Below are 18,311 nucleotides of genomic sequence, written 5' to 3' on the forward strand. Positions count from 1 at the left end.
CTATCTGACTTTTAGAAGTCACCTGAAGGCAGCTCTGTATCAGGAAAATGCTTATTGTCTGATGTTTTACAATTTTTTATATACAGTATGCTGTAAGCCGCCCAGAATGGCTGGGGAAACCCAGCCAGATGTGCAGGGTATAAATAATAAAAATGATGATGATGATGATGTCTGGTTCATACAGCACATTACAGTAGTCCAGGTGGGGGGTCACCAGAGCATGGACAACTGAGGTCAGGCCCAATCCATAAAATAACCATAGCTATTGAATCAACCCAGGCTGGGCATAAGAAGCCACATGAGACTCTGCGACATCTCCAGACTCTGGAGTATTAGGATAGGTCCAATTACCTGCTGAAACCCTTTCGTGTGCAGTGAGCAGTGTTTAGCTAGTGAAACTTGGTTAGAGAGTACTGTAGACTTACCTGTTGCCATCACAAGGAGCAGGACATGAGGACAATAGCCCTCTCGTGCTGTTGACAGCAGCTGGTATCCCCTAAGGTAAAGGTAAAGGGACCCCTGACTATTAGGTCCAGTTGTGACCGACTCTGGGGTTGCGGCGCTCATCTTGCTTTACTGGCTGAGGGAGCCGGCGTACAGCTTCCGGGTCATGTGGCCAGCATGACTAAGCCGCTTCTGGCAAACCAGAGCAGCGCACGGAAACGCCGCTTACCTTCCCGCCGGAGCGGTACCTATTTATCTACTTGCACTTTGACATGCTAGGTTGGCAGGAGCTGGGACAGAGCAACGGGAGCTCACCCCGTCGCGGGGATTTGAACCACAAACCTTCTGATCGGCAAATCCTAGGCTCTGTGGTATAACCCACAACGCCACTAGCGTCCCCCTGGTATCCCCTAGCATACTGTAATTCCCAATTAGCTAAGTACCGCAGACCCCATTTTTCAAAAGCCAAGCTATGGAAATTTTGGAAATTTTGATATTTGTACGGTAGTTTATGTTATGAGAATGGCTCCACGGACCCCCTAGGTGAGTTACACACACACCCTGGGTTCCATGGACAACCAATTGTGAACCAGTGTCCCAATATATTGCCTCTGAAATTGGAGGCTGCAGGCAAACTGTAGGCCAGGGATGGGGATCCTCATGCCTTGGAGCCAAAGGTGGCCCCACAAGCCTTTCTGTCTGGCACTTGGGACTTCTGCCAAGCCACACTCCCAACAGGTCCTTCTTTGCACCCTTCCGTGAGGGTTTATTGGTTCCTTGCCTTCTGAAAATGCCTCTTGCCTGTCTGGATTAAAGAGAGGGAAGTGTGGGAGTGTTTGTAGAAACTAGCCTATTGTACTAAAATAAATACTATACTTGCATTCATTGCTCCACCCACTTTTGCCTCTGCCCCACCCACCAATTGCATGTGTTCACTGGAAGATGGCCCAGAAGCCAACACAGCCCTCAGGTTGAAAAGTTTCCCTAGCCCTCCTGTAGGCTGGGCTTTTGTGGTGTCAGAATATTGTATTTTGAATTTTTATACCACTCTATATCGGAGGTCTCAGTAACCCTCAAAGGACAATTAACTATTGCAGTGAATTAGACAGTGAACTTATCAAAGTTAGATCCAGAGTGTCTGCAAAAACAGGCCTTTGAATTTCATCTAATGTGTAGTGGGGAAGATTTTCCATGAAACACAGGAAGTTGCCTTTCATAAAATCAGATCTTTACTTTGCCTAGCCCTGCATGGTTTACACTGGCTGGCAGTAGGTCTCTGGTTTCACTTGCATACCCTCCAACATTTCTCCGATGAAAATAGGGACATCCTAGTCAATCATAATCATAATCATAATTTATTATTTAAGCCCCAGCCATCTGACTGGATTGTCCCAGCCACTTTAGGTGGCTTCCAACATATATAAAAACAGAATGCCTGCAGATGTATTCTAAAGGTCGTATAGTTACTTATCTCCTTGGCTCGGGAGTTGCATAACTCTATACCCTCTGATGAAAATAAGGAGGTCTTAAGGAAAAGCGGGACATTCTGTGATCATATCAGAAACTGGGATGGCTTCTGTAAATCTGGGACTGTCCCTGGGAAATAGGGACACTTGGAGGGTCTGCACTTGCCTTTTTGCTCAGCTCTACAAACTGAGGATTGAAACTGGGTTCCTTTGTATGCAAGTCTCTATGCTTACCCACTGATCTATGGCCTCTTCCTAAGTGTGTCCCTGAAATACAAATTTCTCTGTAGAGCTTGGTTGCCTGGAATGCTAAGGATCACAGTAGCTGTTAGGCCAGACAGACCTACACACCAATGGTCTGACTTGGCATAAAAGCTCTTCATACAAGAGGAAGGGATGATCCTTCCTAAAATCAAACCACTTAGCTTATATTCTAATCTGAAAAGTACTTAAACAGGACTGAGGCAAAAACTACCCAGTTTTTCAGATGTTTTCACAGTATGTTTAAAACCAGCCCCCTACTTTCTCAGTTAATTTTTTGGCATTTTTTTTAATATAAAAGCAAAATCCAACAGCCTATTTATTTAGATTGCAATGACATGTGCTTTCATTCTTAATTGACTTCACTTGCCCTCAGAGACATCATTACATAGCCAGATCTGATTGTTTATGCAGCCTCGTTGACATCATCCCATTCACTCCATATTCCGATAGAGTGGGATCACCCAGGCAATTAATCCAGGAAGGAAAATGATGGCTCCGAGTGAAGAGAATCGGGGGGGAAAGATAAGTATTCACACAAAGTTTTAAGGAAATATATATATCCCACAGAATCATAATTTTTCGACCAGAAAACCAAAATGGAAGAAAGTGTGGTTGAGCCTTAGTACTCAGCATAAAAGACCTAACGCAGCCTTGAATGTTTGTACAGTAACCACAGCAGCAAGATCCTGGCCAGCTCTGGGATACTTTTAAGTGTTTAATAACAGCAATAATAACAAATTGGGTCAGGTTCTAAGTCAGCAAGAGGGGGCAAAAATAGAGTTGCTTTTTGATGCAGCAGCGAGACAAGCCATAAAATGTGGTAGTCTCTTGCCAGCTCCTTACTGTACACAGCAGTGCCAGATGCAGTGTTATAGGGAGCTGAAGCATGGGCAGCAGCTGCGTTGAATATAATGGTGCTCTTTTTATTTAGGTCCCGGATGTTGTTGGACAACAACTCCCATCATCCTCAGCCAGCTTAGCCAATAGCTAGGGGTGATGGGAATTGTAGTCTTACATCAACTGGGGACCCAAGGTTGGAAGAATGTTCGAATAGAGCATGCTCTGGGTTGAGAGAAGCAAGAGGATAGGGAGTAAATATATTTTTTTAACGAAACCAGGGAAGAGTCAGAATGGTATTACATGCACAGTGCAGCTGTGATACTTGCCTACTGATAAGCAGAGCTTCCATTACATCTGCCACAAGATGCCTCCCAAAGCAGCTGCTTGGGGTTACTCAGTGGTGAAGAGACAGCATCCTAAGCAATCCCAGACACTTCTTATTGCTACTTCACATACTGAAGGGCAGGGCAGTGTGTGTGAAGTTTCTAAAGAACCAAAATAATCAGTGCAATTTTGACGGTGGTTGAAATTAGTGCAACTTGGAAAGGTTCAGACTGTCATGTTGATTCAAAATGGCGTCTAGTTGTATCCAAACATGGATGAAAATCTGTTCCTTGATCTCAGGAACCATCATGCAACATTTGGTTACGATATCTTAAAAGGTGTCCACATGCAGAGCTAACAAACAACTTTGCAAAATATATGGTAGAGAATCTGGGGTGTCTGGCACAAAGAATGCATCCACAGCTCTTAATGACAAAGTTTTCGAAATGCTTATGTGATTTTTATTATTGCATTTTTACTTTGGTTGTAAATTGCTTTGGGACTTTTTGTAATGGGAAGCAAAATCTAGGTGTAACAAACCTAATTGTAGGAATGATCCCTGGCATCAAAAAGATGCTTTGAATAATTCCTCACATCAGCATCAGGTCCTCACCCCCTTCTCCCCCTTGCCTGTTATAGCAAGTATCAGTTCTGTCAACAAAAAGTCCTGGAGCGTTCCCTCCTGTGATCATGGATCCAAGCTGAATGGACCCTGCTTTTTAAAAAACAAACTTTTAGCAAAAACCTGCCTGTGCATTCATTTTCATTTGCCTGTAGTTATTTTCAGAATCTGGAGTGTGTGATAAAGCAGGCCTTTATTTAAGGATGCTTGCTTGTCCCCATAGGCTGGTAAATATATGCTGTTTTATGTGGTCTCTGCCTTTGTTGTATTTCATGACACTCTGATCTTAAATTGCTTTTGAGCTGCCCTGAAATTGCATCGGCAGTAGAACAGCAGGGCAGAAATCTTTTTTTAAAAATAACCTTTGTGCCTTGCTTATGAACTTCAGAGGCATATGACTACCCACTAGAGTAGACGGGGCTTTGGTCTGATCCCATGAGACAGTTCTTAAGCCCAGAAAGCAAAACGAGGGCTCCCCAAACCCTTCTCACTGTATTGAAACAGGCAGTTTGGAAGATTTCAAATACTGGGGAGCCTGTACCAGTTCTAGAACAAGGTGCAGCACCTTTGTTCGCTATGAAGAGTTCCATAATTTTATTTAGCTCTCTGGATGCAATGAACTATCACACAGGTACAGCTGGAGTCTAAAGGCAGCATTCAGAGGTAAAAAGGAACAAAATCAAGACAGTCCAACAAACTCTGAAGTGCAATGCTCAGACAAAGAGTAACTTGGGAGTACAAGTCATCCTGTAAACAAGCACACACAGAAAGGATGGTCCTCAGGTTCATAATGAAGTGGTATTGCCAAGAGAAAAATATTGCTTCCATGGAATGACTCTTACAGGAATTGCTGTAAATGGCATACATGGGAGACTATAATGAAAATGGTCATTGTATACAACTTACGTAGGTCACCACTAGGGCTGCCACTATTTTGCAGGCAAGATTCAATCACATATTAGAAATTTAGGTTTATGCAATTAAAGTGCTCTGGCGCAACCAATCCACTTTTAAATAAAGACTTTCTACAGTTAGGAAAGTGATAGGGAAGTGAACTGATTGTCCCCGCAAACAAACCAGAATGAATATTCAATAAAGAGTGAACATCATATAAACTTTGTGCAAGCAAAATGAAGATCAATGCTCAATAAATAGGTTACCTGGGCGAACCCTTTGGGGCTTGATGGTTAACTATAGCAGACTCCTGGACAGTGGCAAAAAAGGAGTGAATGATATGGATGACCCATTCAGAAAGACAGTCTTTAATTGTAAGCAGTTACACTGACCACTTACAATTTCATGGCTACAAAATCTAATGTAGAACTTGCCCAGAATGGCACAAGAATGATTAAGTCTTGCAACAAAGCTTTCTGTATTGTTCAGCATTGGACAGAAACCAACCCAACTTCAGTCAAGAGTCAGCTAGGCACAGTAGCTAGAGTGTTCAGCAGACTTGGGAGGACTGAGATCTAACACCCTAGTTTAGGCCCAAAACTCTATAAGTAGTCCTGAATAAATATTCATTTCAGAGTCACTTGCAATCACAATGTGTGTGTATGTTTAAAAAAGGTAAAGGACTATTGCCATAACCCACCTGAGTCCTTGTGAGAGAAGTCTAAAGAAAGCTTATCAATTCAAATTATACAGCAGCAAATCTCAAGGCTCTTCTCATGTTTCCTGGGGAGCCCTTGAGATAGCTCCTTCCTTTGTAGTATTCAGGTAATACCAGAAAAATCGAGGCCATGTGACTGAAAGAGATCAGGGTGGAAAGGAATTTGTCTGCCCCTTGAGCAACAGCATCACATCCATCCCTGCTTTCTTAAGATCTAAAAAAAAAAATTAAAAATCCCTTATGTTGCTGTGCACAAGTGCAGAACCCATGTGTGTGACTACACAGAAGCCATGAAGAACAATCCCAGTTTCTAAGAGGAAAACACAGGTGGTGGGCTGCTCCCATGTGACAGATTCCATCTGATGTTACCTGAGGTAGTGGGAAGACAATATTGGGTAACACTTCAAAGTTTTTACAAGAACAGTCAAAGGTAAATAAACATTTAAAGATGGAAAAGGGTCATGCAGGTAACATGACATATGGTCTTTTACACAAGAAAAAGCAAGGGGAGGGGGTAATCACACTCATATGTCAATGAAAGACCCCCTGCTGGTGATTTCAGCCCCCTTATCAGTAACCAAAGCTCTACTAAAGAAAAAAACAAGTCCGATTCAAAATTTAGCATAAAATGGTCCTGGTTTTAATGGTCCTCAATGTTTTAATGAGTTAATTTGGTTGTGATAGTCATGCTAGTTGTTTCAGCCTTCAAAAAGTGGAAAGGGGAGGTTGTGGTAGCTGGCAACTATTTTTTGTTGGGGGGGGGGAGTCGAAATGTAACAACAGGTTTACCTAGAACATTTACAGTTCCAGAAGATTAGACAGTACAAACTCTTATTTCCTAGAATATCCACAGATCTGTCAGGTCAAGTAAAAGTTGGCACCAGTTGTTGAGTCAGTTTGAGGACTTCTATTTCCTCAAAGATTGGTTCACACATGCACATGTACATCACTTGGTTTTTCTACACTTGATTGTGGTTGGAAACCAGCAGTTCATAGAGTGAACTGACTCAGCTGAAGAACAGCACTGTGTTTTGGGTGGTGTAAGGCAATGTGGAGGCTTTTATCTGTGGTGCTTGATCTCTGATACATGAATGTAAGCCAGAACTTGTTAATGCAGTCAGTACTGAACAGGTACATGTGAACTTATCATTAAATTTCAGAATTTCCAATGGTCACCCTCAACATGAAGCTTTCAGATCAAGGAACTGTTCTCTTGAGTCATGCCTGTCATAACACTGTATAACATACAAAAATATGACAGACATATATATGGGGAGGAAACACGTCATCAGTGAGCTGCTCACAATCCTGGAAGACACTTCAAATCTTTTATCCAAGATAATCATATTTAAATGAATGCTTCAAAAGAAAGCAAAGTCAGCTCTACGTGGATCCCCTTCCCGCATGCGTGAAATTATACTTATTTTGCTGACATATTTGCACAAAGATCTGTTGTGAAAGGGGGGAAGAGCAACAAACTCTCAATCTCTCTTGCTCTGCCCCCTCCTCACACCAATACTGCCCAGCAAGATGTCTCCTGATGAACTGCAGAACAACACATTCCAGGACAGACAAAGGAAATTGACTGTAATGGGCTAAAGCATTTGCAGGAAATGACTTTGGGGAAAAAGGGGCAGAATTATCAAAGAATCAAAACAAATATAAAAGGAGGCACACATTCAGCATATTAGTTAAGAAGTTAGATGACATTTGCATTCTAGCTCCTCAGAGTCTCTAGGCCAACTTAGAATTTTTAGAGGCACACCAAATGTTTTAAATGTACACTTAATAATGTAAAATCTGATTGATACTGACAGAGGCTGTTGGCCTGGTCAGCCGTTCAGGAAGCCACGACTGGATGTAGTTCCTTGTTTGGTGCACACTTTGTGGCAAACCCTGCTTTGCCTCTGTACAGAATAGTCTTCACTGTTTCAATTAGAGAAAGAACCCCAGTTCCTTCCTATGGTCCATCACAAAAAGCCAAGCCCTTTACTACAAACCTATCAATGATCCCAAATTTTGCATTTTCATCAGACGATCAATATTTGCAGACAAATTTAGTCTTCTAGCCACACAGAGTTGAGGGGAAGCTTAAGCACAAACTGAACAAGGGAATCAAGGAAATGTGTGTCTTAATTCAAACCCTTAATTAAACCACCTTCCCTTACAGTTTCTTAAGTGATGAATGGCTTTAGGTGATTAAATGTGACAGGCATGAAGAGCTGGGGCTGTTTTTGAAAAATGCCTAGTACATCCCTATCTCATAAAGAAGCTCCTTCCTCACCTTCAGGTTGTTCGTCCCTCAAACCAGATTTTTGATGCTTCTTCCGAAAGATACAAAACTCATTATCTTTGCTTAGTGCTTAACCCTGTGTTCCTCAAGGTATACCTATGTGAAACAGTTCTGGGAAAGAGAATCAATGTTTTTCCTGAACACTGAAAACCACATCTCACAATATATTTTGTGCCTGGGTACCAATGCATCAGTTATGAAGGTTGCGTGCATGCTTCAAATGTGGCTTTCCCCTTGTAAACAAACCAGCGAGGTGGTTTGATTCTTGCCCACTTGTCACTTATGTGTATTTTAAAAAGGGAAAGCTGTACTTGAAATGTGCACTGCACATGTCTTTCACAATCAACTTGGCATACATGTATTTTGTATTAATTGGTACATGCAAACAGAAAATTTCTCACTAGATACAGCCATCAAGTGTGACTGGAGAACTGGTAAGGCTCAAACACCAAGTTCCCTCAGTAATAAACATCTGAAGAAAGACATGAGCACCCAGTATTATGGCATGGGAAACATATGCTACAACAATGGGCAGTGGGAGATGAAGGAGAATGAGTACCAGGGATAGGAAAGTGGTAGTCCAGAGACTCAATCCAGTCTCCATCAGATGCCTGGTTTCTTAAGACACTTCTTCCCTTTATGCAAGGTAAGCTATATGAACATAGGCTCATTGTTCTGTGCCACTCCTGTCTACCTGACCATTTTTCTCATGTTCTGCTCACCAATGCCTAGTTCCAATTCATTTCTGATGTTACGGGAGGCTGGCCTTTTAAACCTAAGATTTATTTATTTTTGTGATCACTCAGTTGCTGGATACAACCTGAGTGATGCAGCCAATAAAAATAGTTATTTAAAGCGTAAGTTTTCACCACAGGCATGGCTGGAAAACCTCATTCTTGTCAAAGACAGATGACAATATAAAGAAACACTGCTTGCAAAGACCACTGTTTGATTACCAATACATCAATAAATCCACAAGAGCAATGGGATAGTTCTAGATCTGAATATGCCAGGCCAGGTACATCATTGCTACATCTACAAACTGTCCCCCCCCCCCCCCCACAAATAATTACAATGCCTCCATTAAAAGCAATAGCTTCCAAACTGTTCTGGAGACACCTTGGGCTCATAATAAGATTGAGCCTGGCAAACCAGCTTCCCTGAAAAAGAGAATAGTGAGACCCAACATGTCAGGTTGCAGGCTCAAAAAGTCAGAAGGGCTATGCTCCAGGACCTACTGCAACGCACAATGGATTCCTTGGTAGACAGGGCGACACAGAAAGGATTCCCTCAAGGCAGATAGTTTGAAAACCACTGCATTAATGAACCCCAAGTATAAATCTAAAGAAACATTTTCCATGGGAAGGTCTGCTTTCTGGTAACAGCTGTGAACATAAAGGTTATTCTTGATAACTCCAAGATAAATTATTACCCTGGACACATACACATGAACTCAGGAAAGCTGAAAGGTTTGCGTAGCCAACGGTGTGAAGTTTGTGACTGACAAAATACAGCCATGATTTCACTAGAGGAAAGCAAGATTTGAAGTGTGCCTATTAAATGTCCTTCCTTAAAATAAAATAAAAAAATGCACTATGCACTCCAAAATTATTTGTTCAGGCAATCCATATACAACAGAAGGCACTGTTATCCATAGGACCCCTTCAATTTCACATGGCAAAGACCTGAGAAGTGCAACTCAATCCAATTCCATACAGCTGCTTCCCCATTTCATTGGGAAGAGCAGGAACAGAGACGTTCTTCAGTCCAACAACTTAGAAAAATACCACAAGAATTTATACATTACAGTAGCTGGTTAGAAAGAGTGTCCTAATGAGAGGAAAGAGGGTTGACCGCTGCCTTTCCCAAAGGGAAATCATCTTTCAGAGCACTCCATTACCTTCCCTTGTCTGCTCACAAGTCACAAATGTGTGTTGCTGTTTTAATAAAATGCAATAATGAAATATTCTGCAGAGTCCCTTAAGCTTTCGTCTTTTCCTCCTTCAGTTGCTCCCTGGAGGATTGCCAAAGTTAAATGAAGAGACCAGTCCTTTGTTATCAATGTGAAGCCCGTTTGCTGCTCTATCCTCTTTGATTCTAGAATTAAAAAGAAATAAGTGTAAGAGACAGAAAGAAAGTATGTTTTTTTTAAAGCACTAATGAACCTCCTTCAAAATGCATGCATTTATTTTCTTAAAAGATTGAAATTCTGAAGTACCACCAAGGCGGGGGGAACAAAATAATCTTGCAGATTTGTATACCTCTATATTGTCCCTCCACTACTGGAGATGGGTAATATTCTGTAGTGGAAAGGGAAAAATACTGAGCCCAATAGAAGAACACCCACTCAAGAACACCCATTTCCACAGTTTGCTTGTACGGACAAGTAGGTAATATATAGGTGTATCATACAAGTAGAAATAATCTATTCCTGTATAATTCATTTGGTTAAGCTTCCTGTCCTAATAACGGTGGGAAATGCAGAGACTGTTTAGGGAGTCTCTAAACTCAATTTGTGTGCAACTAATTCTCTGTAGACAGGGACAGGGTGGCGCTGTGGGTAAAACCTCAGCGCCTAGGACTTGCCGATCGCATGGTCGGCGGTTCGAATCCCCGCGGCGGGGTGAGCTCCCGTCGTTCGGTCCCAGCTCCTGCCCACCTAGCAGTTCAAAAGCACCCTTAAGTGCAAGTAGATAAATAGGTACCGCTTTATAGCGGGAAGATAAACGGCGTTTGCGTGTGCTGCGCTGGTGCAGGCTCGCCAGAGCACCTTCGTCACGCTGGCCGGAAGTGTCTTTGGACAGCGCTGGCCCCCGGCCTCTTAAGCGAGATGGGCGCGCAACCCCAGAGTCGGTCACGACTGGCCCATACAGGCAAGGGTACCTTTACCTTTACCTTTAATTCTCTGTAGAGATCACTGGTCCTACATACCAAGTGACAATTGTTAACCATGTAAAGTGGACCTCTAACAAGGCCTAACAAAGGAACATAGAAAGCTACTTTATGCTGAGTCAGGACATTGGTCCTTCTAGCGCTGTGCCATCTACTTTGTCTAGCAGCTCTCTAGAGTGGCAAGCAGAGGTTCCTATCATTACCTACCAATCTAATCCTTCGAACTGGAGATGCCAGGGACAAAACAAGGAGCCTAAATTTGAAGCATGTGCTGTGTCACTGAGCTATGGTTCCAAGAACTATGTTGATAGATTATTTATTGTGGCAATATATAGAAAGCAACAAATGCTTTTTTGTAATTTAATCTCAGTGGACTTTTAAAACTCGCTGCATAACTCCATTTCTACTTCTCTCACCAAAGTTTCTTTGTCCTTTCTTACTGAAACAGAGAAAGTTGGGAGGGCAGAAGAAGAGCTATGCTTGCACAGTCTCCTCTGAGTTGTGCTTCTCCATCCTATACATACTGCTGCTGTCTGCGGTGTCTGTTTCATATTTATTGCCTCCAATTTCTCTCTCACCAAATGTTCCCTGGCACTTCTCTATCTTCGTTTTCTCTACAGGGAAGATAAGGACCAGTGAGAATTCTCTCTTTTGATCTGAAGACTTATCTGTCCCTCTTAAAAGGATAGAAGCCCTTGTGAACTGAAGATACCTCCCCTCCTCCAAAGAGTATCCAGTACTCAAAGGCTGCTTACAATGAGCAAAAGCAAACAAAATCTATTGAATGTGCTTCTCTCTTTGTGCAATCAGAATAATACAAACATTAAGACTTGTTTTTTTATTATTTTAAACTTGAGGAAGCTTGAATTACTTGACATGGTTGCAAATATTAAAATTCTTATTTGTGCACTGTACAATTCATGCTTCTACAGACATCCTTGCAACAGAGTAAATAAACAGACTCACCTGCTGAACTCCTCCGGTGTTCAGCTAATGCACAGATGCCCTGCAGTTGAGTCTTCTGATCATTGCTGAGTGGTGCTGTCAGCAAGTGGTACCAGGCTGCATCTCGGCTCTGTATCGCTATCAACACAGAAATAATGGTCTTTCTTTTAAGAAAGTTTCAGAAAGAAAAGGCAGATACACAACCCACCACAACCTTCCTCCATTATCATTAAAGCAACCCTTTTCACAAGTAGAAATCTTCTACCTTTGGCTTCAGTATATTGAGCTGAAATATCTGTTCCAGTGAGCAAAGACTGTACTGACATACTTGGCAACTTATCTCTGATGACAAACTAGGAAGACAAGTAGCTGCCTTATATTAAGTTAAACCATTGGTCCATCTAGCTCAGTATTATCTATGCTGACCGCCAGTGGCTGTCCAGGGTTTTAGGCAAGGATCTTTTCCTAACCTTACCTGGAGATACCAGGGATTGAGTCTGGGACCTTCTGTTTTCAAAATACTTGCTCTATCACTCAGCTACAGCCCTTCCCCTAAGCTTGTTGGTTTTAATCATCCCACCCCAGTAAGCATTAATTTACCTATCATCTTTGTATCCTGCCCTTGCTCTGAGAATCTCAAGGACGCCTGATGAAGCGATAACTCATTTTGTTTTCAAAGTACAGTTGTACCTTGGTTCTCAAACTTAATCCGTTCCGATAGTCTGTTTGACTCCCCAAACTGTTCAAAAACCAAGATGCGGCTTCCAAAGCTTCCTGCACTGAAGTGGAAGCCGCGTCAGACGTTCAGCTTCCAAAAAAAATTTGTAAACCGGAACACTTACTTCTGGGTTTGTGGCATTCGGGAGCCAATTTGTTCAACAACTAAGCCATTTGAGAAACAAGGTACCACTGTAATCCAGGGAGGTAAGTTAGGCTGAGAGAGAGTTGCCCAAAGCCAACATCTGAATGTCATGGCCAAAGAGGATTTGAACCAGAGTTCTGACTGCCAAAGCCAACATTACAATCTGCCTGAATAAAATAGACTTGTGTACATCTGAATCTGGGACATTTGGCATAAAAATATGTTTTTTACCACTTGACTATGATCCTTCTGACGATGGGAGAAAGTTATGAGTTAGGCTATGCTAATAAAATCAGTGTTAGGCTATGCTAACCCTTCCCAGAAAAACAGCTTGAGATTGCAATTCTCTTTCTGAAATGCAAGAAGAAAACAAAGAGTTTTCCAGCTTAGCAGGGTTCCTCTATCTTCTGTTCAACTAGAGTTTCACAGAATCCTTGTAGGACACAGAGTGCATGTTTTGGACTGAAAGTTGGCCAATAAGCTGACTGAATGTTGTGCTCCAAAGATGACAATGAATCTGACAAAGACTTTGTAGCCTTGGAGAAGACAAAAGACATTTGTGGGTTTTGTTGCTATTGCTCTAGGTTTCAGATGTGTGTACCTAGTAGTGCCTGTGTAAAGAACTGGTATTCATCCACACCATCATCCAGGTCGATAGGGGTGCTGAAACCTTCTAAAGCAGTTTCTTCCAGTGCATCATCATCCCAGTCATCATCATCATCATCATCTTCATCTCCTGCATCACCGCCGCCACCTGTATGGTTTTCCTGCATCTCCTGGCTGACTTCATTGGCCTCCTCTTCATCACTTGGAATCTCTTCTGTTAAAAAGTTTATTTTTATAGAAGGCATGTCACAATATATTCAGGATTTAATGGGGCGCTTTGGGGGGGGAGCAAAAAATATTCTAAATTTCCTGAACAACTGGCCCCAGTGCTATCCCATAAATGAGCGATTGCATTTCACCTATGTAGAATAAGGAAAGCACTACACTCAGGCAAACATTAAACCATCATCCTTCTAGGAGGTGGCCCAATTCTCAGAGAGGGTTATTCTGCAACGCAATATGGGAATGTAAAGTACTTCTGAATTTTTTTTAAATATGCAGTCCCTCCCTCTCAAGGAAGCTGAAAGACATTATGACAGGTATTTTTGCTAGTAACAAATAGAAAAATGATAGCAGATGAAACAGTATTGCTATAGCAACCATCTCTCCCCTGCCCTCTCCAAATCCATTTCCAATGAAATGCACACATGTATATTAATTATTTTACCATTATCTTCTGCATCATTCTTTTCAGATTTAGCATGTTCTTCATGTTCCGTATGCTGCCTGGTGGCACACAATTGTTTCAGTCCCAGGAAGAGAAGGAGGACCGACGGAACAATCTGAGCAGCCACGGCATCTACTGCGGGAGGTCGGTTGGGCAGCCCCATCAAAATGCTCAGCCCTATGATGCACATCTTCCTGTCATGGAGGCTAAACACACATGCACACAAATGAGTGAGAATCTCCCATTTTTATTTATTACAGGTTTATTTAAAACCCCTTCACGATGAGATCTCAGACCACGTTACAACAATTTATAGTCGCACAATTTAAAACCAGGTAAAAGAAATTAAACAAGAAACCAATACAGTTTAAATCAGAAAACAGAGATGTGTATATAAACACATCTCAGCTGTCAAAGGCTGAGGATTACTTTCAGAGCAGCCTGGGAGGCTCTGCTCTGGTTCCCAATCACTCTCAGAGGTGGCAGCATAACAACCAAATAGGCTCTCTGAAAGAGGCCTCCCTGCCTTGGGTAGTAGATGAGGACAACCCATACGAGGATGCTTCCTTTACATAGGCCCAATACTGCTTTTCCTTTCTTTTTTTATAGACACTGTTTAACGGGAATGAACATAACTTTTGATTATGTATTTAAAAATTCACCAGATGCAGAAAATCCTGAAGCAAAATTCAGACGGGAGCTAGAAGAAGAAGAAAAACCCAAACATCAGCCAAAGGATTCGAAGTGGCAGCCACAGTAGAACTCCAATTAAGTTTCTCATTTACATCATGCATTCAAATTTTCATGCTGCAGAACGGCATGACGGGGGTCTACGTATTGGTCACCACACAGAAACAAGCAAGCAGTCAGAGGAGGGTGACAATGTGAAGTCACCTGTTTGGAGTAGGAGGGCGGAGCAGGGTTTGAGGAAAAAGAAGAGTTGTTTGCTCTTTTGACTGTGTGGGAAATTCATTATCAGGGCTGGCCCAAGACATTTTGACACCTGAGGCAAACCACAAAACGCTGTCCCCCTCCAGGGAAGAAGGAGTGAGTGAAGTTCTACAATGGGAACAAGGGTGGGAGGAAACCAGCAGTGCCTTATATTCGCCAAGAAGCCGCTGTAGAGCTGGCACTGGAGTACGGATGCTGAGGAGACAGCAGTTCCCATCTCCAAGGAGCTCACCACAGCTGTTGCTGCCACTGGGGCAGGGGCGGAAGCAGCAGGGTGAAGCATTCCTTGGAGGCTGGATCTGCTGCCCCTGCGGATCCTTCCACCCGAGGTGGTCGCCTCACCTTGCCTCATGGGTGGGCCGACCCTGCTCATCGTTTAAACATTTTACTAAGTGCATACTCCACCTTGTATCCAAAGGTGTCCAAGGTGGTCCTATCATGTGGCCCCTGACACTAACAAAAGAGGCCATTTATGGTTTGAAATAATATAAAATAATACGATTTGAAAAGAACTGAAAAGGCTGTACACACAAAAAATGGAATGAAAAAACGTGGCACAGATTTTAGAGTCTTTCCTGGGCACAGAAGTGCTGTTACATCCCTGTAAAACGGCATAGCCAGTTATTATCCAACGTTCCCCCCGCCCAAGAATAATAATTTGCAAAGAGTCCGCTGCTAAACAAACACATGCGGTTACTAATGAAGCAGATGCCCTGCCCTCTGGAGAATTATAATGACGTGGGACCTACTATAAATCTGACAGAAAAATTAATCTCAATTGGGCTGAAGAGCACTCTCGTACGGAATGAAAATTGGCAGACGGACCACTGCAAATAGGAGCAATAAACAGTGAAATATTTGGCGGGGAGAAGGGAGAGCGCGCGGGGGGGGGTTTACCTCAAAGACTTGGGATGCTCCTTTTATTGTAAAGTGTTATCAGCATTCAAAGCACGTGCCTCTATCTTAAATTAATGCTGCAACTGGGCCCAACATATATTTTAAGAAACAAAATTGTTAAGAATATCCTTCAAGTAACTCACAAGAGGATTCACTGTGGAGGAGAAAATATATTTTCAAGACAATGAGGGTAACTCAAAATGGGCCTTTAGTGAGACAGAGATCACAGAACAGGAATCAAGAGAGCTTCAAGCTTGCAAGGTTTGAATGAGCATAGAATGAATTGCCCATGTCTTTGGTCTCCTTTATTTAGGAGACATTTCTATAGAGGAAGGATAGGGAACCTGTGGCCCTCCACCAGATGTGGCTGGACTAGAAAATCCCCATCATCGTTAACTGTATTATCTATTAAATTTATGTCCCATCCAGTCTACCTAAGGAACCAAAGGGGACAAACAGCGCTAAAACAATAATATTTAAAATAAAACACAGGAACACAGGAAGGTGCTTAGACCATTGGTCCATCTAGTTCAGTAATGTTTATGCTGACTGTCAGTGTAGACAGTACTGAGCTAGATGGACCAACAGGCTCAGTATAAGTTCTTAGAATCATGGAATTGTGGAGTCGGAAGGGAACATGAGGGTCATCTAGTCCAGCCCCATGCAGTGCAGGAACATAGCTTCCTTCCTAAACACAAGGTGGCAGCAGTATAGAATGCAGAAGGTACAAGAGGTTCAAATGCAGAATTAGCCACTGTCTGCATTTGCTAGCTAAGCCAAGGTCTTCTGCTCTTGGATGTTTGTTGAATTCCGGAAAACCTCAGTTTTAAATTTTAAAAAAAGTTTCTAATCTTTATAATGAGATGAAGAATATGATGGCAAAAACTAGGCCCTTAGTGCCAAATAAGCTGTCCACTCTTGCCCCTTAGCCTTAGATAAATTGATCATCATGTAACCATCGCCTAAGAGGGAAAGTCTTAGAAGCAAAGAAAACTGAATGAAGTGCCTTCTGTTTTTTAATTGGCACAACAGGACAAAAAGCCTTTTTATTTTAAAATATATACTAAAGAGTTACATTCTGCCGCTGATGCACCTTTGAAAGCTGGATAGCTCCCCTAACCACAGAATGTAATAAAGCCCTTTTACAACGCACTCACCAGAGCAGTAAATGTCATGTTAAAACTGCATTTATGAGACACTGTAATTCTTTGCAGTTACATAACATCGACTCCAAGACAAGAACGAATATTACAAGATGTCAAGACAGCCACAGTAAATGGCTTCCGGTTCTTGTTAAATGTTTCCTCCTCAGCCTTAAAGGACAACTCTGTTACTGTTCATCGTGATCGTCTACAGAAAATGACTTCCGAACACAACAAAATTCAGCAACACAACAGATAGAACTATGATCTGAAATTCCTTATCGTTAAGAAATTACAGCTCAGTATAAATGTTGCCATGCACAGGTTGTGAAAAATCCCTTACTCACACAGATGCTGCATGTGGGAAGCACAACATTTTAAAACTCCTGACTCTATATAGAGCAAATGACTTCTATACACCCATTAAGACAGAATTGGGAGGCACACGCTACATGAACTGAGAGGGAAGGCATAAAGCCTATGATTTTTTGGGGGAGGGGGTCTAAAATACCATTTGCAAATGGTGAATTGGAGGCTGCTGTTTCACTTTTACTTCAGGGGTGAGATTCAGCTCCCAAAAATGATTTCAGGATGAGGGGAGGGGACTTACAATTTGCCACCTCATTTGCAAGTGGTGAATTGGGGTATGGAAGCTGTTTGTCGTGGGGGGGGGTGTATCCAAAATGGTTTTAGAAGGAATCGGCTTTCAACTATGGGGATGGGACATCTCTCTCTTTTTCTTTAAAAAGCTGCCAATTTTAAAGAACAGTAAAACCTCCACTGCAATTGCCCCCTCTGATCATTTCCACAAGATAATTTTACCTTTCTCATTTGGGAGGTTTGCCTGAAATACCCCCACCCCACCCATTCAGGCACTATTAGAAGACGTTGCAAGGGGCGGGGTAATCACCTTTACTTTCAGCCAGCAACCAAGCCTGCCTGTATGTCGCCTGGAAAGAACAGCCTGGAATCAAGATGATACCACCAACAGCCAGAGGCTAAAAGCATCTTCCCTCTTCTGCACAGTGACATATCCCTAATTGAAACAAAATAAAAAAATTCCTTCCAGTAGCACCTTAGAGACCAACTAAGTTTGTCATTGGTATGAGCTTTCATGTGCATGCACACTTCTTCAGAAGAAGTGACAAACTTAGTTGGTCTCTAAGGTGCTACTGGAAGGAATTTTTTTATTTTGTTTCGACTACGGCAGACCAACACGGCTACCTACCTGTAACATATCCCTAATTATAATTGCACCTTGGTATGGATTTTCATTGTAAGCTGCTTTGGGAACCATCTTAGATATCTATATCATCTATACCAAGCAAACATAGCAATGGCTAGTATTTTTTCTTCTTGCCAGTTAGTAATTTCTGAGGATTTCTATGGCTGACGTGGAGTCTTCTTAACATAACAGAGCTAAAGTGTGTGTGTGTGTGTGTGTGTGTGTGTGTGTGTGTGTAAAACAAAACGATTGGAGGAAA

General features: G+C 42.2%; 1 protein-coding gene across 1 annotated transcript in view; it reads right to left on the reverse strand.

Annotated features, from left to right (window-relative positions):
- Nucleotides 1-6,189: 6,189 nt before the first annotated feature.
- The window catches only part of IPO8 (importin 8), a 42,157-nt gene continuing 30,035 nt past the window's right edge, over nucleotides 6,190-18,311 (reverse strand). Inside the window, 5 exon segments of the mRNA XM_081023963.1 lie at nucleotides 6,190-9,930; nucleotides 9,933-9,962; nucleotides 11,724-11,840; nucleotides 13,166-13,384; nucleotides 13,838-14,043. Coding sequence (XP_080880089.1) covers nucleotides 9,869-9,930; nucleotides 9,933-9,962; nucleotides 11,724-11,840; nucleotides 13,166-13,384; nucleotides 13,838-14,043 — 634 coding nt within the window. The 3' untranslated portion in view covers nucleotides 6,190-9,868.

The sequence above is a fragment of the Podarcis pityusensis genome, assembly GCF_964106645.2.
Source record: "Podarcis pityusensis genome assembly, chromosome: 10".
NCBI classification, from domain to species: Eukaryota; Metazoa; Chordata; class Lepidosauria; order Squamata; family Lacertidae; genus Podarcis; species Podarcis pityusensis.